The 21,562-nt window shown below is 41.1% G+C and overlaps 3 protein-coding genes and 2 non-coding genes across 8 annotated transcripts in view; 4 read left to right on the top strand and 1 right to left on the bottom strand.

Annotated features, from left to right (window-relative positions):
* The first annotated feature begins 2,279 nt into the window (after positions 1-2,279).
* trnah-gug (transfer RNA histidin (anticodon GUG)) lies at positions 2,280-2,351 on the top strand. Its single transcript has one exon. It is a non-coding gene; the product is annotated as a tRNA-His (tRNA).
* Positions 2,352-2,862: 511 nt separating this feature from the next.
* Positions 2,863-12,568, top strand: clptm1l (CLPTM1 like). Of its 2 annotated transcripts, none has more exons than XM_070846642.1 (18): positions 2,863-3,090; positions 4,271-4,496; positions 4,594-4,688; positions 4,859-5,048; positions 5,452-5,639; positions 5,794-5,872; positions 6,329-6,446; positions 6,624-6,718; positions 7,002-7,086; positions 7,727-7,830; positions 8,090-8,155; positions 8,633-8,683; positions 8,805-8,887; positions 9,024-9,058; positions 9,234-9,289; positions 9,937-9,981; positions 10,216-10,331; positions 10,439-12,568. In XM_070846642.1, exons 2-18 carry the CDS (start codon positions 4,332-4,334, stop codon positions 10,521-10,523), a joined length of 1,656 nt encoding a protein of 551 aa, XP_070702743.1. In that variant the 5' UTR covers positions 2,863-3,090; positions 4,271-4,331; the 3' UTR covers positions 10,524-12,568. The 2 variants fall into 2 exon arrangements, with proteins under 2 accessions (XP_070702743.1, XP_070702742.1); XM_070846641.1 differs by having other exon boundaries at positions 2,863-3,102.
* Positions 12,569-13,397: 829 nt separating this feature from the next.
* rplp1 (ribosomal protein lateral stalk subunit P1) lies at positions 13,398-16,072 on the top strand. The gene is made up of 4 exons (XM_070846406.1): positions 13,398-13,605; positions 14,587-14,661; positions 15,365-15,476; positions 15,952-16,072. Exons 1-4 carry the CDS (start codon positions 13,534-13,536, stop codon positions 16,032-16,034), a joined length of 342 nt encoding a protein of 113 aa, XP_070702507.1. The 5' UTR covers positions 13,398-13,533; the 3' UTR covers positions 16,035-16,072.
* A 997-nt stretch (positions 16,073-17,069) lies between these two features.
* trnav-cac (transfer RNA valine (anticodon CAC)) lies at positions 17,070-17,142 on the top strand. Its single transcript has one exon. It is a non-coding gene; the product is annotated as a tRNA-Val (tRNA).
* Positions 17,143-19,128: 1,986 nt separating this feature from the next.
* The window catches only part of ptk2aa (protein tyrosine kinase 2aa), a 58,898-nt gene continuing 56,464 nt past the window's right edge, over positions 19,129-21,562 (bottom strand). For all 3 annotated transcript variants that reach the window (XM_070846692.1, XM_070846691.1, XM_070846690.1), the window contains 4 exons: positions 20,636-20,791; positions 20,384-20,464; positions 20,170-20,255; positions 19,129-20,076 (listed from right to left, as the gene is read on the bottom strand). In XM_070846692.1, coding sequence (XP_070702793.1) covers positions 19,950-20,076; positions 20,170-20,255; positions 20,384-20,464; positions 20,636-20,791 — 450 coding nt within the window. In that variant the 3' untranslated portion in view covers positions 19,129-19,949. The remainder of the gene's footprint in view (positions 20,077-20,169; positions 20,256-20,383; positions 20,465-20,635; positions 20,792-21,562) is intronic.

The raw sequence follows: 21,562 nt of genomic DNA, 5'->3' as shown, positions 1-21,562 counted from the left end.
CAAGAAAAATAAATCACCACGGGTCGTTCAACTGAAGGTTAGTCATATCATTTACAGAGATAAGTGTCCGGAGCATGATTTGTAGCATTTTTCTTTGCAACTGCATCCTCACCTTTACTTGTTGTAGCATATTCAGCTGCTGATGGCGGATGGCATTAGGCAGCACTTTTCATCTGTGCTGATGAGGCCCAAAAGGGTCGTAGGCCGTCTGACAGACAGGAAGCAAGAGATGCAGTCATTGGTGCACAGGGAATGGAGTATAGGGGACGGAGCAACACATCTCTCTCAGTGATACAGCAAAGACAGGTGGGGTCACGGCTGATAAAGGAAGTCTAATAATATCCTCCGGCAGATTTATGAAGTGATGTTCAGCTGGGAAATTTGCCCACAGAGCACTTCCAGGATGATGGTGCTGAATTCACAGCTACTGAATAGCCCACATACAATATCCTGATGGCAGAGACGCCGGGGTTACCGGAGTTCTTGGACAAATTATAGGACGGTGTTGACACAGCAGACACTTCACCCTGTAGGCCAACTGCGGTGGGTCAAGGAGGGAAGGTGTAATACATGTGAGATAAGAAAACTCTGGGAGATACAAGGACTTCATTAAGATTGAGGTCAGTGCCACCGGCCTGAACTCACTGAGGCAGGCGAGGTTGACCCTCTTCAGCACAGGAATTATTAAAGAAGGTAAGGTTGGGGACACCGTTTAGGGACAAACAGTGTCTGGTTAAATGTCGCTGATTAAATGTCACTGCGACTGTTGTAGATTTGGGGGAAAAAAATTGCTTTTTCATCATACCAAGAATATTTCACAAGTAGAGCAAAAGCTTAAAAAATCACTAATGCACTTTAATATTTTTTCTGCCCTGAGGTTCTAAGAGAGAAATTGGTATTAGCTGTTAAATCATTTTACCTCCAGGCAACTACAACCCTCCATGAGCCTGTATTGACAGGATTATTATTCTCACTCTCTCTGCTTAACACACAAACTCTTTACTGTGCATATAGTGCCTTTCTAACCTGTCTTTTTAATTATTATAAATGCAGGATGGGATTCTGCAAATTGTAATAAGGGAAATTATTTATTTCTGCATGATAATAAGTCCCCAAATCCCATAATAAATAAACAGGCTATAGCTCTGTGTATATGTGGTTTATTGGGTCGATGTGGGTCAGTTGGAGGTTTGCTGCTGGCTGGGAAATACCCAGGTGGACTACAAGAGATGGGAAGATGGAAAATGTGCAGCACATCTCTTTACCTCGCCTTGGTGTGGGAGGACGAGTCATAATAGGAGAATCTTACAGCCAAAGCTGGATGTGCTTGGTTTAACAGTGTAAAATCATCTCTGAAATACTGTGAATGAGTCATTTTACACTAAAGTCTATAAATATTGCATTACAAGTAAAAGTCCTCGATTGAAAATGTTGCTTAAATAAAAGATGACAACTATTATCAGCAAAATGTAGTGAAAGCATCAAAAGTGAAAGTGCTCATTATGGCTCCTTTCACAGTGTTATATTAATATAGAACAATGTGATGTTCAGTTATTATCACATGATTAATTCTATATTTAATTCTACGTCTCTATTAGTCTTTGTGCTAAATTCTGTACAGTTTGTTTATATTGCTGAAGTCAGTGGTCACTTGTCATGGCCAGCCGTGATCGTATAGTGGTTAGTACAACAACCCCGGTTTGAATCTGGGTCACGGCAGCTGGTTTTAAGGAGAAAAATAGAAGTGATGCAATCAAACAGGATGAGGAGAGAGATGCTTTAGTAAATGATGCAGACAGTTCTGATGCCTTTTGTGATGAAGTAACACATATAGTAAAGGTTCAAGTCTGTATCGATTCATTTGCTATTGTTGTGGTGCAGGAACAGAGCAAATGTAATCACATACAGGCAGTGGTGGAGTGTAAAATACTTATTAGAGGTTCACTGCATGAAGGTAACAAAAGCTTCAGCTTTGCGAGATTCAAGCATCAGGGATGAAAACTGTGATGAAAGAATATGTTATCCCTCCCAGCTGCCCCTAAGTTAGAGAAATAACACTGCGAAAGTGCACTCCATGCCTCTATGGACGATAAAATATGATAAAGTGCCCTCTGGGGTATCCTACATCCTTGAAAATGAGTGGTTAAAAAAATCAAATGTGCTTTTATTACTATACTGCATGCAGGTATTATTTCTTTTTATGTTTTATCAACCCTGCCCCTCAGACAAACTGAGTTGCCCACTGGCTGTCTGCTTTGCGCTGCCAGTGAAGGTGGCCAGCCGTGATCGTATAGTGGTTAGTACTCTGCGTTGTGGCCGCAGCAACCCCGGTTCGAATCCGGGTCACGGCAGCCTTTTAAACACAGAAGCAGCCTGTTTGACACTGATACTCATACAGTGTCACTAGAAACACTTTGCCAAATGTAATCTCACTTGTACTTGTTGCATTAGTTGATTGCAGCAGTTAAAGAGTGCACTGCACACCATAGGACGGACACTGTGCAAGATGCTTGAAGCATTTTCAAAAGGCTGAGTGCTTTGTTCGTACTGAAAATAATTAAATATGCCAGCTAAGCCTATAACTAGAATCAGCTGGCAGTGCATGTCCATTAGTAAAGCAGGTGTATAGTCATGATTTCCACGTATTAGGCTTATTATATAACAGGAAACAGGTTAGACACCTTTGCTGAAAAGACGTATTACCCCCATGTAATACTAATACTAATGTTCATACATTATAAAAGCTGTTGCCGATAAATAACGGTGCTGCTCACAGTCGATGATCTAAATCATGACGCGTCTCGATAGCGTAAAGTCTCGCGTTACCACTCGCCAAATCTCGTCCAAGAAATCAACCAGGAAGTGGATGGCGGAAATGTAGATCCACCTCACGCTTTCTGCTACCAGTTTTTTTTCCCCCCGAATGGAGAGGCCAGCAGAGTAAAGACCAGATGTCTCCAGCTGAAAACGGTGCACGGGTTTGAGGAGACGATGTCGTCGCGTCTGGCGGGGTCGGTGAAGTGACTGGACGGATAGCAGTGATCCAGCTGAGACAGTCCTGTCACTGACAGCCTGCCAGATTCAACCTCGGTACGCTTAATGGTAACGTCTGATTTACTACTATTGTTGTGTGCCACAATGCGTGAGAGAAAAACACGTATACAGCAATCAAATCTGGCAACACACTGAGTTGAAGGTAGCGGATCACAAGAAATATCAGAAAACAGATCTTTAGATTGTGACTAACAAAACCACGGAGAGGCAGACATGTGGATAACTTGACAGCAAGTGTTTCTGAGTTTAAGTAAGTTAAAGGGCTCCAGGTTGCCTGTAGCCTACTTATAATGAAACAAACGGTGATAAATCACCACCACCACATGAGTGGTGTTTATGTGCTGTAGTCACAGGTAAATGAATAGATCTGTTGTCTGACAAGTCTCTCAGTGTTCACAGTATATCTGTTAATCTGAAGTGTGAATCAGTGTGAATCAGTGTGAATGTTGTCATGTCAGTGTCAGGCCTGTTACTCTTATTTCCCATCATCTAAAGTTACATATCTTTCGTTTAAGCTGTAGTATAACCATCACAAAAGTGGACGAGCAAGCTCTGGTAAACATTTTTGACCACCTTGTTTCCTATACTGATAGAAAGGCCTGACAAAGACTTGTGTTATGCATGAAATCATGTTGTCAAACATTTTGAAAACAGGAGACACTGCCTGGCTACAGGTACTGTATGTGGACACCCCGTCTGCATAATTTCAGTTTGAGGAAGGCCATGTGCTGTTTTGAAATGTTAATGCTCCTAATGCACTAAGCCAGGCCTATAAAGAGGTCTAATATTTGTAGTGGAAGAGGATTAGTCCCATCAGTCGCCTTTTGACTGACTTTGATAGCACTGACTGCAATTCAGGCCTTATAGCCCAGCATCAGTGCTCAACCTCTGATGGTTTTGTGGCTGAGTGGGAACAGATTCCTGCATCCAGGCTTCAAAAGCTTGTAGAAAGCCTTCATGGAAGTTTGAGGGTAATTATAGTAGCATATATCCATGGTTTTGGGATCACAGGTCACATAGGGGTGCAATGTTTAGGTGTCTGCATACTTTTGGCCACGTTGTGCAATTTAATTTGTCAGGTGACGAGCTGGTAATTAGCCAGAGTTAAGAGGAGAGGCAGCATTCTTCACACAGTAAACGTGGCCTCAATATTCCCCCTGCAGGACAAGCATCATACTGTAATCTCACCATCCATCTGTTGACTCCTCATTTGCAGACATATGGCCCTGCTCTTCAGCTAGTCGAGGCAGATCACGTAACAAGACGACACAAGCACCATGTTCCTGAAAACATCATTCACCACCCTGATCGTGGGGGTGTTTGTGGTGTACGTGCTCCACACCTGCTGGGTGATGTACGGGATAGTGTACACCAAACCCTGCGACAGCCCCAAAGGTGACAACTGTATCACACCCTTCTTGGCAGGGAACCCGAAATTACAGGTCAGTAATGTGGAAGGATGGATGGATGATCTCACTTTTCACTTTTGATTTCAGTGTGTTTTCTGTTCAACTGTAATATCTTTCTGTGTGCATCCAGTTGAGTATCTACACTGCACTGCGGCCGAATGCAGAGGGAGGGCATACTCTGATCCACAAAGAGGAACAATTTGATGTCGACAGCAAGTTTGAGAGGTTGGTGGGACTGTTTGTTCGCATACTTATGTATATATTTGTTTATTTATATATTTTTATATATATATTTACTTATGCATAGATAAGCCATATTCTCATCTACAGTATATCAAACCAAAAACCCCTTCCTTCATTTCATCCTCTTCCTTCTGTCTCTCTTTCTCCTCCAGGATAGTAAATGTCTCCCTCCCTAAGAAGACCCGTAACAATGGAACTTTATATGCACTAATATTTGTCCATCAAGCTGGCGTCACTCCGTGGCAGGACCCAAGACAGGTCCACTTGGTGGCTCAGCTCACCACGTACATGGTCCCTAAACTGCCTGAAATCTCTTTGATATCCGGAGAGGATCAGACACAGGTGCTGAGATGTTCAAACTGAAAGTGAAACATGATGATGTTTTTCTGAGTAAAGATGTGGCTGTTGAAGGGCACAGGGAGGAGTCATTAGCTTTAGATATGTTCACCATTAGGCAGAATGTGATGCGTTCATTGCTTGTGCAATCCCCAAAGTGAACGCTGTACAGATGTAGCTTGTACAGGAGCCAAGAAGCACCTGTGCTTTCTTTGGAAAGAAGCCACACAGTAAATCATGGTTGCAGATATACATAAGATTTAATCAAGAAGCTGAAACTAATAATGTGTAACTTTCTTTGTTTGGTGCTATGGCTTTCTGATCATATCAGTATAGATCCAGAAGAGTTTAGTTACCAATCAGGTGTTTGATATGAGAGTAAAATTCCTGTCTGTATGTGATCACACAGGGTCAGAAAGAAGAAGCCCAGCAGAAAGACCGGCGTGATGGTAACTCAGCAGCAGGGGGGGGTCCCACTTCCACATCAGATCACCCATCTTCCCACTGGCGTTCCCGCCTTACCCTCAACATCGTCGCCGACCACTTCCTGTTCGATAGAGAGTACCTGCCCAGTGATGTCCACAGATACCTCAGAGTGTAAGATAGTGGATACAGAAACACACTCAGGCTGTGTGTGGGTTGGAAGCTTTGATACTTGTAATGGATTGCACAGACTGGATGTCCACAAAGTTGTTATTTTTCAGTAAGGATCCAGAAGCTTCAGAGGATGTTTGGTTTTTCTGTGTTTCAGATTCCAAAATGGTAAGAAGATGGTTTATCTACCTCTGCTGTTTGTTGATGAGCTCAGCAACCGGGTCAAGGACCTTATAGTAAGCTTTTATACTTAAATAAACATTATATAATACACTCTATCATAAGACCTTCAAGCTTTTCAAATGCACTGCACTTTTCTGTTGTTTATTTTCTCACTGTACCTGTGTACAGGAAAAACACTTGTACCAATGATTCAAGGTTGGTATGATGAACCGAATGATTTGTTTTCATTGACCCCAGTCATGCATTGCTTCCTGCCTTGGAATAATATAAAGCCCGAGCTTGTTTCACCTGAAAATTACAGAGATGCAGTGGAATGCAAACAAAAACAAAAAGTAAAGTCTGGATGACTTGAGGGCCAGTGCACATCTAAAAAATGCAGACTCTGTAAGATAAAGTTGATCTGTCTCTTCACATATAAACTTTAAAGAGTATGAGAACAGAACATAAATACTTTAAAAGCTGATTATGTAAAATAATGTTTCGCTTTTTGGCTGTGTGTCTGCTTGTAGGAGATCAACAGTACCTCCATGGAGCTCCCTCTGACCATCTCCTACGACTCTATCTCTCTGGGGCGGCTGCGATTCTGGATCCACATGCAAGACGCTGTTTACTCTCTTCAGCAGTTTGGTGTGTTAAACACACACACACACACACACACACACACACACACACACACACACACACACACACACACACACACACACACACACACACACACACACACACACACACACACACACTGCCTACAAGCCTTGCACACTAATAACATGTCTATGTCTGTCTGTCTTCCTGTGTGCGTTGCAGGTTTCACAGAAAAGGATGCTGATGAGATTAAAGGAATCTTTGTGGACACCAACCTGTACTTCCTGGCTCTGACCTTCTTTGTAGCTGCCTTCCATGTAAATCTGAACTACAGAGCATCACATCACATTACAATAGAACAGAATACAGCTCAAAGACACTGAGTACAATCCATCTATGTATTGAATCCTTTAGGTCATTTGTTTGTGAAAAGCAAACACTCATCTGTGACATCACATGATCATAAAAAAAACATGAATTGTAAACCTCGACACCACAATAGTAAAAGACAGACAATGGAGCACTGAGGTGCACTGATTGTTAACGTTTTACAATCAATCATAGCTTTCCACATGTATGTGCTGTCTGTTGCTTTTTCAGCTCCTCTTTGACTTCCTGGCGTTCAAGAACGACATCAGCTTCTGGAAGCAGAAGAAAAGCATGGTGGGAATGTCCAGCAAAGCAGGTAGGTATATTTGTTCTCCCGAAAAGCATTGAACAGGAAACAAATGCTAATCAGATGACAAAGTAGGAGAGGTCCGGGGATTCAGCTGTGCACTGTAGATTTGTTGTGACTGATTAAATAGAGCGTGTACAGCACAGTATGAAACTATATACAACAAATAATGTACAAGAAACCAGCCAGCAGCGACGCGTCGTACTCTAATCTGGCTCAGTGAGTCTGGACTGCTGGGTGGCCAGATGTTGCGTTCTGCTTCCTTCTGCTGGGCAACAAAAACTACAACAGAGTAAAAGGGATTCTCCTCTGTGCTTGCTTTGAGGTAATGATAAGAATTAGCCATCTGAATATTTAGCCACAGCAGCTTAAGCAAGAAGCTTATTCTTATACTTGTTAATATTTTTCTAATTGTCCTGCCGGGTCTTTCTCCCACTGTCTGGCACTATGAGACAACTTGAAAATACAAAAACATCTAAGTGGACAGAATATGAGAGTATAACCCTGCAGATACGTGGAAATTGTGGGAAATGTATCATCTCCTGGATTAAAGGATTACCTCTGGACCAAATGATTCGTTTGCAGTAAGCAAAGCTGGGCGACGCTGTCACAGTGTAACGTTTAATGTTGTGTGTTTTTTTTTTTTCAGTGCTCTGGCGATGTTTCAGCACCATAGTGATTTTCCTCTATTTGTTTGACGAGCAGACCAGCCTGCTTGTCCTCATCCCCGCTGGTATCGGCTCTATCATTGAAGTAAGTACACGCACATAAAAGTATTTTTTGTGCTTTGAGTTTATGTTTATGACATCATGTTGAGCGTCGAGTTGAGTGTGTTGCTACATTTGTAGTTTTGGACCTAATGTCGTCTTTGTGGCTGAGGTTTCAGCACGACACTTGAAATTATTTTTTGTACATGGCAAAGTTGAGCTCGCTGAAAGTGTGAATGAGACACCCTCTCCATGCGTTACACCTCCTAACATTATTCTTTTGATGTTTTTTTTTGTCATTGCAGGTATGGAAAGTGAAGAAGGCCTTCAAGATTCAGGTTTTCTGGAAAGGAGGCAAACCAACATTCCTGGTGTGTGTGTGTGTGTGTGTGTGTGTGTGTATGATTGGTTGATTGATCTTTTGTTTATTAGCAAAATCAAATCTAGTCCATCTAAGTTGCTCTTCACTGTTTCTCAGTGGTAAATGAATCAATATGTCAACCATCAGAACCATTTCCTTTGACTCCTGTGCACAGCGTTCTTTGAGTAGATTTACTTTTTATTAGATTTCATTCACTCTCCCTGTCTGCTGCTGTAATAGAGCTCCCTACTAACGTACTGAGGGTTTAAATGAACACACAGAGCACGTAGTGGAGCTACAGCTACATTTTGCAGTCATGTACAAAACAGTAGAGTAGGTAGAATAATACACTTGAAACAGATAACGTGATGGGCCTTGAATTGAAGTGTAAGAAGATAGAACGTAACATAGAGTTTGTAACTGTCTTTTTAGCCCCAGTGTTTTGCCTTGTCTCAGATGTCTCTTGTTTTTCTTTTCTGCTGAACAGTTTGGGAAATTAGACGAATCAGAGAGGAGAACAGAAGAGTACGACACTCTGGTAAGACACAAACTCACACATACATAGACAACACTGTACTTTCTACATAAAAACATTGGACACTATAGATTGTGCTGTAACCGGATATAACAGTAATCATCTGCCTTGTATTTCTCCGTAGGCCATGAAGTATCTGTCATTCCTGCTTTACCCCTTGTGCATTGGAGGGGCTGTGTATGCTCTAATATTCCTACGATATAAGAGGTGGGAGTCTGTGTGTGTGTGTGTGTGTGTGTGTGTGTGCATAACATGCATGACTACTGTTTATGTAGTACTGATGTAATCGGTCTCACCAGTCATTACATGATTAAATCTGTTTGTTTCTCTGCCCCTGTTTTAGTTGGTACTCGTGGCTTATCAACAGTCTGGTGAATGGTATGTTTTTTTTTTTTAAAACTCTGGATACTTTGGATAAAATAACATGTGAATAAAATATGTCATTAATTATTAACAGTACTAAAATCACAAGTTCATTACCTCCTTGTGCCATTGATTTCCATTATTTGATTGAAAAGAAAAGGCTTTTCAAAAGGTTTTGTGATCATTGCAGGTGTGTATGCCTTTGGCTTCCTCTTCATGCTTCCGCAGCTGTTTGTCAACTATAAGGTCAGTTCATCATGGTCACCGTGTGTCTTACTTTTAACCCTTTAATGCCTGAACCATGAAAAAATTGCCAGAAAATTCAAATTTCTTTGAAACTGGAGTGTTTGTTGAACCTTCTGACAAATTACAAAAAAAAAAAATTAAGTTTAAAAAGTCTTAATTTGTATCGTTTTTGCTACATCCGGCATTTTTGTGCAATTTATTGCTCACAGTTTGTTCATCTTAAACAAACAAAAACATATAAAACACAGATAAGATACAAAAAAACAAAAAATATCACACTGATGATGTATCAAATATGATACACTTGGCGTTAAAGGGTTAAAAAGTGGTGGTGGACAAACTGCTTTTATAATGAAGAGTGTGTGTGTGTGCCACATCTGACCTCTCATGGACGCACTGGATAGGATAAAGGCATTCAGTGTTACTCACCAAAACGCACTGTGCATGTCAGCGCCACCTGTAGATCAGTGGAACAGTGTGACACCACTGGTAGGACTGCGTGTCACGTCACCCACATGCGTCCTCGTGCACTAAATAAACAAAATGAAGACCCAGATCTTGTAGGGGAGTGTGCTCGCTAAAACGTGAAATTGTTTTCATTTACTGTTTTGACTTTCTAACATGTCTTGTTATGCTTAATTCAACAGCTGAAATCTGTGGCCCACCTGCCCTGGAAAGCCTTCATGTACAAGGTGAGGAAACGGCTCCAAGTAGTCAGTTATTCAGTTAGTTCACCGAGTGCTGATGGACGTGATTGAATTAAACGGTTTCTTATTGTTAATGATCAATCGCCCAGATTTTCATCTTAAAACGTTTACGTTGTTTTTCTCACGTCAAATGATTGAAGTGAAGTCACTGTGACGGAGTATACTTATTTGTGATTAATACGAATTACTAATTGATTGCTATTGATCGATTGTTGCCAGGCATTCAACACCTTCATCGACGATGTGTTTGCCTTCATCATCACCATGCCAACGTCCCATAGACTGGCCTGTTTCAGAGACGATGTGGTGTTTCTCATTTACCTCTACCAGAGATGGTACACACACACACACACACACACACACACACACACACACACCACAGATTCACCAAGAAAGTATACCCACCAGTTTTCTAACCTAAAACTGCCTCTCTCCTCCTTAGGCTTTACCCAGTGGACAAAACAAGAGTAAATGAATATGGAATCTCTTATGATGAGAAACCCAAAGGAAAGACTCACAAGGACTAGGGAGCAAAGATGGCACGTTGGCTTCCATGAACTGGTATCGACGGGTTTCGGCTCTGGTTCGCTGGTATCAACTGAGCTGGTTTAACGGTCCAGGGGCACCTGGAAAAATATTTTTCTCTTTCTGGTCAGTTAGTTATACATGGGCCAGGTGCATCAGTTCCTTGTGTTTTTTTGACTTTTTCACCCCGTCCTATAGTGCTGTAAGGTCGACGACCTGGAGAGGTTTTTGTTTTGTTTTGCAGTGTGTGGCCTGACCGGAGGATCAGAAAGATAAATCTGTAACAGTTTTAAAACTGACACAACAACCTGAAAAAAAAAAAGTGTGATTAGTGTGAATTGCCGGTGCACTGCTCACAACTGTCGGTCTACCACAGGTCAGACACTGCTCAGCTTTTGAATGAGTCACCGGTGACTGGAGTGGCTCTTCATTGGGAGATATTGGTGGCAACTTCGAAACTTCTCAGCCATAATTTCTGCTCTTCTTTGTTTGTTTGTTTTTTTTTTCAAACTTGATGCCAATCCACAAAACTAGTCACATCCCTTGTGAGTTGGAACAGCTCCATCCTGTCCTCTTTAAAAAAAAAAAAAAACATTTATTACACTGGGTGGGACTCCCATTTTAAGATGAACCACAGTAAATATTTTATCTTCAAAAAGGGATTATTATGATTCATTGTAACATTTTTATGTGTACAAGTTCCAGTGAACTGGCCTGACTGCTTGAGGAACCGATATATAGATATACCAATTTTCCATTTTATTATTCCGCATTATTCCATAACCACCGATCCAATACAGCAGAAAAAGCATAATTTCCCAGTCATAACTATATCTTGGATGTTGAACTCGACACTCTTGACGAGTTGAAAATTGATCTCAGCTTAAATTTGAAAGCTGCATTAGGCAATAGTTGGCAGTACAGAGACGTGGACAACAGGTGGCTGTATTGTTAGCACAGGTGAATATTCTTGCTGCAGAATGTGAGTGCTTTTCTAGAAATTCTATCAAATTTTGCTAATGATGTTTGAATATTGCTCACTGAAAAAGGCTTTTAACAGTTTGCCTCTTAGAAAGTATCAACGTGTAGACATTTGAAAATTCGTATCTCCAATTATCATGTAGACAAAGCTATTCCAGAATGAGATGCTCCGTTTTAAAATGAGAATATGTCTACCTATAAAAGACTGGAGGGCACAAAAGTAACAAAAATGCATAGTCAGAAATTTCAAACACATCACTGTAACTTTTAAGATTTTTACTAATGTATTTTCCACCGTTGTACATATGATGGCTGTGATAGAATGTAGAAGGTTCTGATTTGTTGCCAGGGTGAAGGGGAGGAATTTTGGTGAATGTTCTAGAATCTTGAGCTGCAATAGAAGCAGATAGAAGATTCTGATTTGTTGCCACGGAGATGGGGACTGACTGCCTGAACATTCTAGAATCTTGAGCTTGAAAGTTCCAGCTTTCTGTTGAGTCGAACTGTCTTGCGTCTCCTGCTCTGTCCACACATGATACTGACTTTTATCACACTTTAACACAGGAGGATACCACTGAAAGACATACTGTCCTTTCCACACACTCTAGTTTTGTAGTTTTACCTACTCAAGTATTTTTACATATCAGGGCCAAGAAAATATTTGAGTGCCAAATGTGAGAATGATTCTTTAAAACCGTTTGTGAGCTTTGTATGTTCACCAGAAATGGTCCATCTGTTGTTGTTTTTTTTTAAACAGACACTGACATTATGGGGAAACAAAACACGTTAAAACTTAAAGAAAGTATTACAAAATCTGGATTTTTCAGTCACAATTTGTTTTGTTTTTTTGGCATAGTTTTAATGTTATGTTGTTTGTTTTTTGAATAGGAAAACTCAGTCTACTACATGTTCAGATATCAGGATATATTAGGTCTGCGTACAAACATCCAGTGCAGGTTTTCTGTTCCTGTGTAAATGCAGTGAGGAGAGATTTGCCTTGAAATGGTTTTACTTATTGTAATGTTTGTGTTTTTGATTGAGATGGAATAAAATTGACTGACTAATATATTATTTGCAGTGGATTTTTTTTTTTCTTCTCTACATATTACTCAAAGATTTGGTTTTGAAAGGCCTCACATTCAGCTCATTTTTAAATTCATATTTGTATTTGGTGATCCTACCAGAATAGATTTATAGAGTTTAATGTTAAAAAAAAAACAACATTTTAATCATATCAGAAATGGCAACTGCAGCCTCTTTTGGCACACGCCATTTTAGAAGAAGAGAACAGTCTGCATGCTTTGCTCTTGCCTTCGACATCTTCGTGATACCAGGAGCTGGTATTAATGAGGAAAAAACCTTAGAGAACAGTGAGGTGGGTTGAGGAGGTTTTTATTGGGTCCATTGGGCTGCTGAAGGGCCTGAGGATGTTCAACAAAGACTGCCTCTGATTGGTTAGTCACAATTTAGTCCTGCCCTAAAGCATACCCTGTTGTCTATTTTACTCTAAATGAGACCAAAATTTACTAAACGAACAGCATGCTGATTTGATAAAGTGAACCATTTACTACGAATTCAAATTCTGTTAGATAGTTTTGGTTTGAACTAGTCATTAATTTAAAACTCATATGTTCAAGTTTATTTAAACTAACATATAGATAAAAGATACATTATTTCATCTGTATATGTTATTGTATTTATTTAGAGATAAAACAGAACAGAACACCTATTTAAAAAAAAATATACTTCATGTTACTGGTATCAATTCATGTTAATTTCCACGTTGAAAAGGGCCCTACTTAATATGCTCTACGTTTCTCTTCACCTCGTGTGCGTGGTGACGTCAGAGCACGCAGCCTTACGTAGAGTATATATTCCAAGCTCCCGCCCTCTTCCGTCCCTTTTCCATTGCAGGAAGTTAGCGTGCCTAAGGTGCTCGGTTCTTCACCCGAAGCTAAGGCCCTCAATCCGGCGACTAGCACCGTCAAATTTAGGCATCCAACGCCGCAAATAAAAGATCTATCATCTAAAATGGCCTCCGTGTCCGAGCTCGCCTGCATTTACTCCGCTCTGATCCTCCACGACGATGAAGTCACCGTCACCGTAAGTGCCCCGGCTTCCCCCCCATAGCTCCGCAGACACCTCTTTACTGGACCCCCCGGAGTAGAGAACCGGTGGTGGAAGCCCTGAATAATAGAGCTGATAATGTACGGACTCTACTGACAGACTGTGATGGTAATAAGTCTGTTAAAATACAAGTTTAGGTGTTGAGGTATCTAAACGATCCTTCTACCGGGCAAAATGGCGGCATGCGGGCTGCTAATGTAAACCCACGTTTCTATCTGGTCAGCGCCTGTCTGTGTTGTGACGCTCGTGAGTTACATGTGGCTCTACTTGTCTCTCACCACGAGTCTTAAACATGTAAACTAACAGCCGAAGGTTTAAACAAGTCATCCACTCAGTGACAGCTAATGAGCTAATGCTAAGCTAGCCAACAACCCGCCATGCTTTTATTCTCAGAGGGGATATTCAGGTGAAGTGAGCGCCAGATTTACTACTTTGTTGCGCGTGGCTGTGTTGTTTAATTCATCATAACGTGAAATTGGTGGCGTAACGTCATCCTGGCGGGTTTGGTGCACGTGGATGCTGCACATCGTCCATATGATGCTCAAACTACAGCTGCATGATCAGGACAAAGTTCATGAGATGCTGTAAGAACCCGGATGTTAGAGTGGCAGCTGTAAACAATATCTACATTATTACTGATGAGCTTCTAATAAATATAAGAATAATTACACTCCTATAAAGTAGGAGTCTATGGTGATGTCAGCAACTTTGACATCTGAGCAGCTGGTATCAGAAAGCTAATTTTTCTTAGGTTTGTTTAACATGATTATCAAAATAATCTCGTGAAACATTAAAGGACATAAATGGGATCTTAAAATGGCAGTAATGAATACTGTGCTCACTCCTAACTATTATATTACGTGTATACTAAAAAGTTTGCATTATGAATGTAATGTATGTTTTATTCTTCATACAGGTGAAGTAGTTTGTAATGGCTGCTGTGGTTTGTGTTTGTAGGAGGACAAGCTGAATGCTCTGATCAAAGCAGCTGGAGTCACCGTGGAGCCCTTCTGGCCAAGTCTGTTTGCCAAGGTGAGACTCACACTTTAACACATCATATATAAACTGCTGTTGTCTCATGATGTGCTGAGATTCTCTCTGATATTTAATGAGGGTGATGTAGATGCAGGGTGGGGTAGATTTCCTAAAGTCTCTGGATTTTTTAATTTATTTTTCAAACGTCCAGAACGGATTTATCAACTATGAAACGGCAGTAACCCAAACTGTGACTTTGCAGCCCCATACAAATTCCTGTTGAGTGGGAGAAGCTGGTCCGTTGGTTGTTTTTGTGGACAAATCAGCGAAAACTCATTAGTTTTAGGTTCAGTTGGAAAATACAGAAACAGTTGTGATATTTGTCTGCAAAGAACTCCTAACTATATATTTTACAGTGTTTATCATATTTATTTTTTTAGTCTGCATTTGTTAAGTTGAAAGTTAGATTCCACCTGGTTGGCATATTGTCAAGTTGGCAATTTAAAGCTTTAATGCGCTTCTGAGAAGAATAACAATGACAGAGTCTCCATCGAAAGTGACTCCATCATTTGACAGTTTGCTGGGCTGAAGTATTTTAAAACCAGGGTTTGCTGATTGAGCACAAACTTTAATCACAGAAGGCCTCTGTCTACACAAGTACAGTAGTGCTGTGCCTTTAGGAGTGTGTATCACTCAGCAGAACAATCCCTGGACGTGTGAATGAGGCGACTCTTGACCCGTCCCTGTTGTCCCTTCATAGGCTCTCACCAGCGTTGACATCGGCAGCCTGATCTGCAACGTCGGAGCCGGAGGTGGAGCTCCAGTTGGAGGCGCCGCTACTGGAGCTGCCGCTGCTGCTGGTGACGCCCCAGGTAACAAGACCAACGGTGGAAAGCTGTTTATTTAGGCCCAACATTTAAATGCTCCTGATAGTTCAGTTAGTCCGTGTCACAGCAACATCAGTGACGTGAATATGATTATAGTCTTGTGCCTCTAAAGATTGGACTCATCTGAGCTTGACTCTCAGTTAAATCAGAAAACAGATGACAGGAGATGATGTGGCTGACCTGAGTTAATAATTTGATAGACATTTAGCAGCAGTCTGGTTAAGGTCTTGCTCAGTGATTCCAGCATCCAACTCTTCTCAAAACGGATGGAAAACGTGATTGATTTTCCTTTTTCCATAAAGGAATCCAACTGAACTACAATCTTTGGGTCACTGTGAAAAGCCATGTTGTTTTTTTTGCCATGTGTTTTAATTGTTAGAAATCTCCCAGTTTATAAAGGCTTTTCTGAGCAACCTGCATGTTTTGATTTTAACATACCCTGTCTGGTTTACCCCTACAGCCAAGGAGGAGGAGAAGAAAGAGGAGAAGAAGGAAGAGTCTGAGGAGTCTGATGACGACATGGGCTTCGGTCTCTTTGATTAAGATGTTTTTGTAAAAACACAATAAAATTACAAAAATGACTCTTTGTGTGTTTTGATCTCCTGCACCGATACAAACATCACCTTCAGCTACGATGACGTGTTTAACACGGCTCCACTAAATGAGCTCTTAATAGTAGTAAAACACATTTAAAACACTTTTTATACACATTGCAGCACTTTACCTCTGACCTTAAATGGACCTCAGTAACTTTGTGCAGCAGCAAACTGGTGTGGACTGGCATTGATAAACAGAAACTACTCCAACAATGTAAAGATGGCAGACTACCAACGCTGTGCAAGTGAAGGTCCAGTTAAAAGAAGGGTGGAGCACAGACATTAGTATTTAGTGGACAGATAAGATCAGCAGTGGTGTCTTATGGTTTCTTTTTTGAGCCTTGTGCTTGGTGGTTGTACCGGTTAGTGATTTATTACTCACAGTCCAAACAGCTGAACAGGTTGTCTGTGGCTCAGGAGGGCCACTGATCTCTGGGTTGACGGTTCGATCCCCTCCTCCAACCAAGTCCATGAAATGCTAAATGGCCCACTGTGCTTCAGCACAAGAACAAACATGACGGCATGTTCTTGATTATTCTGTCTTGTGAAGCTAAAAAAACACATTTCTGCCACCCAAACTATCGTTTTGTTTACCATTTAAAACGACTTTGTTAAACTCACCGGACGTTGCGACGGTCAGGAACATCTACAACTATCTAAGTGAGACTGAAAATCAAATCCGGATGTAGAAATGTTTTCCGCGAGTCTAAACACTATTTCACGTTTCGCTGATATGTAAAGAAAACTAATGGCTCTTTGGTTGTGACTGAAGCTGTTGAGTGAATATAGACGATATGAAGAGACTTTGGGAGAGATGATAATGTTTGACTCCCTGGTTTGTCCCTCTAGCCTGCCTGGATTGAGCCACTGTGAAACACAAGTAATGGCGACTAATAAAAGACACCTCTAAGTAGTTTACAGTAATTATACTCAGCACATATCTGTATTTTTTCATTCTTACTTATTTCACTAGTCTGTACAGGTTTCCGTAGTGTAGTGGTTATCACGTTCGCCTCACACGCGAAAGGTCCCCGGTTCGAAACCGGGCGGAAACACGTTTTTCTTTTTTCAAAATAATGGCCGTAAAACTCTAAAGAGGGAGCAGAAAAGGCAAAGCAAGTCGGATTTATTCATATAGCACCATTCAGACACGAGACAATTCAAAGTGCTTTACAGGGACAAGAAAAGCAAGAAAAACATTAAAATTGCATGTAGAAGATAATAAAAGCACACGAAAATAAATAGTTAAAGCTTAAGAGAAGATGCATTAAAACACAATAAAAGCATGTGGATAAATAGCTGCAGATTAAAAGACAGTCATGTAGCTCACAGTCATGTTTGAGGCCTGATTTAACTGCGCTGACAGTTTTAGCAGAGCTTATGTGTTCAGGAAGCTTGTTCCAGAGGTGGGAAACTAAAAGCTGCTTCACTTTGCTTGGTTCTGACTCTGGGAACACTGAGCAGACCTGCAGCAGATGACCTGAGGGGTCTGGACGCCTCGGACCTTAGAAAGTAAGTCAGTTATGTATTTGGGTCCAAGACCATTTATTGCTTTGTAAGCAAGTAACAGGATTATAAAATCTCTCCTTTGGCACACTGGAGGCCGGTGGAGGGATTTAAGAACTGATGTGCTCCATCCTTCTTGGTCAGCTTCCTGGTTGTACCGCTGTAACTATCTGTCTCCTCCACTCTGCATCTGTTGACACTCTGTGAACTCTACACAGAATATGAATCAAGTTTCACCTCACACTTTTTAAATAACATCACTACATGAACCTGTTTACATTTTTAAGCGCCATTCGCAACTGTGTGGATTCACACATTCAGTGGTTAACATATGTACAAGCAATGGTGGAACTACAAGCAAGTTTGCACAGTTGTAGAAGTTATTAAGAGCCCCCCCTCCCCCACTTCCATGCTAAACTATCCTGTGAAGTTGTTGGCTCTCCATAAAATGTTCAATAGTATTTTAGCCTGTATGAATGAATACATTTTTGGTATCTCAAAGGAGTAAATCTAAATATGTCCTTCATTTAAACTATTTGGTTATTCAAAGCTTAACATTAACAAACAGTGTTATAGGTCAGTTTTAGAGAAATTCTTTGACTCCTCTCCAACACATTAAGATGCTGGAGAGTTATTCAATGACGCCGTCTAACATGCACACACATGCAGAGAATGAATATCATAAGAAGAGATACTAAAATCAGGGACAGACACACTTAAAGAAGCAGACTTACATTTCTTCTTCATGATAACAGTGTTTTATTTGCTTGGTTTAGCAACTGTACATGTGACTCCTTCCTGAGAAAACTGCCCACCTCAGGGGAGAGGGAGCAGTGGAATGGAGAGAGAATCAGAGAGGGAGAGAAGAGGAGGGCGAAGGGAGGGATGGGAACAGAGGAAGAGAGAGGAGTAGACATGTGGGGGTGACGGAGCAGGAGAAGAGAGGGAATAAAGGCATAAATAACTCCAGTGGAGGGAGGTAGAAAGACGGGGAAGGAGAGCAGGAGGACCGACCGGTGGGGGAGAGATGCAGAGCGAATCATGCTGGACACGAGCAACTGAAATGTTGAACATTTTGGTCACCAACTCATGCTGTAGTTTATTTAAGAACGGCTGTTGATCTGTTGATCTATCCCCTAATAAAGATGAAAACATTAACTAGTTAAATGTCCCTGAAAATCCAATTGTTGGATCGACTAAACTGAAGGAAATTTAACAAAGAGGATGTAACTCGCAGACTGTTTAGTGAACATTTGAAGACAAACAGGACAGAAGGAATCCACAAATAACTGATGCAACACTATTTGGCTTCAATATACAAAGCAGGATTAAAGTAACCACTGTGAATTTTACATTTTTTGGAAAAAAAAAAAAAAAACCACAGGCGAGTTGCTGCTAAAAATGTTCTTGAATGACTGAGTAAACCAATATAGGAGCCTTTTGAGTGAAATGTTCCTTTTTCAGTCAATTGCACTTCACTTGTACAGTATAATTAGCACCTCCATTGTAACTCACCCCCCCACCCTTCTCTCCCTTCATCCCTCCCCCTCATTCACTAACAATTCATGCCTCGGAAACGTGTTAAAAATATAGCTTCTTTGTATATTTACTATGCAAGTTAACTTAAAAAGTGGCCTGTGACATTTACTTTGTTCTTCAAAATTTCAGCTTTCATATTTCATTTTTCATGCCATCTCTTGATGCCTGAGATTACGAGATCTAGAGAGAAGATGGGGGGAAAAGATAAAATAGGACATTATTTTTGCTCAACAGGAAGACTGAAAAACTGACATAGTGACGTGTAAGAGTCAAGGCTGAACATAGCAATAATAATAATAATTAATAATGATATAAAAGCACGTTTAAACAACATTATCATATCTTCATTTTCCTCCTCGTCCTGGCTCTTCAGTTCCAGTTGTTGTGTCCTGTAAATGCGGAGAGTGTTAGTCGTGTTCGTGTGGCAAACTTTGGTGCGTCCATTCACCAAAACATCTGTGCGGTTCTTCAAGGGCGCCGCTGACACCTCTGTCTGATTACAAAGCAGTGATGGATGATTTATAAAAACTCGTCTTTGAGGATACGTGATGTAGGGGTGAGGAGCGCTTCTCTGGATACAAAAGCAAATAATGCAACAAAAGTACAAAACAGCACATTATTGACCAAAAACTTCGCCGTCGCCCGGAGAGAAAAGGAACCGATGAAAGTTTGCGGGAGGAGAAGAGGGAGCTGATTGTTTTTCGGTCAGACATGTCTGTCCATCAGTTTATTTTTTTTCATCCGTCCATCGAAATGTTCTGCCCTCTTTGTGATTGGCTTGGAGCTACATCGCTCTCCGTCTCCGCAGCAACAGACACTAATGTGGGCGGGTCTGGGTGATCATCTTGAGCCGCGATTGGTCGATGACATCCAGCAGGTTCTTGGCGTCGACGGCGAGGGCGTGAGCTGCCATCAGCATCTGTTTCTTGTAGTCCTTCTGCAAACTGTCCAGAGCACAGAAAACCATCATTATGTCTCCACACCAAGGCGTAAATCATCATCATCAGTTGAAGATGTAGATGAAGATTTGAACTTACCTTGTCATGACGTACTGCTGGGCCAGTTTCATCTTCGATATCAACTCGGCCAGGTCTGAATTCAACAACTTCTGGGCCATCTCGATCTGTGATGACACAAAGACGGAGGACACATCAGAGCAGAGGGCTGATTATCCAGAGTTAGCGGTAACGTCTACAGTGTTTATTCTGTTCATTTTGTTTAAACTATGTGTGTGTGTGTGTGTGTGTTTACCTCTCTGTGTGTGCTGGCTGGCAGCACAGGAAGTGTTTCATCCACTGTCGCGAGCAGAGTCCTCAGCGCCAGACCCACCTCCTACAACACACACACACAAACACATAGTTTTGCATCTTCAGTTAATATGAACTTTTAAATCTGATGATCATGGAAAACTAAGCACTGATAATAATAATTAGATAAGAAATAAGCTGAGCACTATGACAGACAGTGTTCTGATCTCTTTCAGATACTGAACACTGATCCCACCTTGACCATCGGGACGTACTCCTCTGGGGCTGCAGGCTGAATCCTATTGGACATCTCGATCACAGCTTTAACCAATCCGGTCACATTCTCATACACTTTGTCGTTAGAGCGATCCAGGTTGGCGGTGGGGGGTGGGCTGATCTCCTGTGGCTGCAACTGCACCGATAAGAAAAGTACAATGACTTACAGTACCACTAAAAACAGAAATTTGATATGTTGTGTTTTATTGAAAAACGAATCTTTTCAATTAAGTGTTCCAAGTAAAATTTGAATTTTTAAAGTAAAGCTCTTTCGGCTACTAGGGTGAAGACAGGTGACTGTAGTTAGACAGACACAACACTAGGAGGCAGTGTCAGACTACATCTACACACTTCCTACCTTCAGATTGTTATTTCTGTCTACATGTATTTCTGCCTACATATTAGACACCTTGACTTTTCCACTATGACAGAGACATGGTTGTTAGTACAGTACAGAGTTATGGAGGGACAGAGTCAGAGTTCAACCTGCATTAAGTGACAGTCACACTAATAATGAATCAAAGTGTTAAGTGTGATGTGAAAGGGTTACCTGCTGAATGTTCGAGGCCATTTTGCCAGCAAAAAGATTAATTTGCATCTTTAAATACTTCAGAGGTTGTTGACACATACCAGAGTTTGTTTTTGTCTTTCAGGCCCTTTGTGGTTAAAAAGCATCCCTTAATGCAGGTTTAATTATTGTTCACAAAACTACCCAGCTGATTCGATTTTGTTTAGGCTGCAAACGTTTTATTTAAATGGCCGGGACATAATTAAAGCGTGGCTCAAGTGATTTGTCGGCTAACCCATTAATGAGAGAGAGGGCTTGATTTAAATAAGCCACAATTAAGTTTATCTGCATTACATGTTGGCTTGTGAATGAAAAAAGAAGTCCTTCACAAAGCCAGAA

This window comes from Pempheris klunzingeri, chromosome 16, assembly GCF_042242105.1.
Source record: "Pempheris klunzingeri isolate RE-2024b chromosome 16, fPemKlu1.hap1, whole genome shotgun sequence".
In the NCBI taxonomy this organism is placed as follows: Eukaryota; Metazoa; Chordata; class Actinopteri; order Acropomatiformes; family Pempheridae; genus Pempheris; species Pempheris klunzingeri.
Note: the sequence above shows the minus strand (reverse complement) of the source record. Positions and strands in the feature narration are given on the sequence as shown.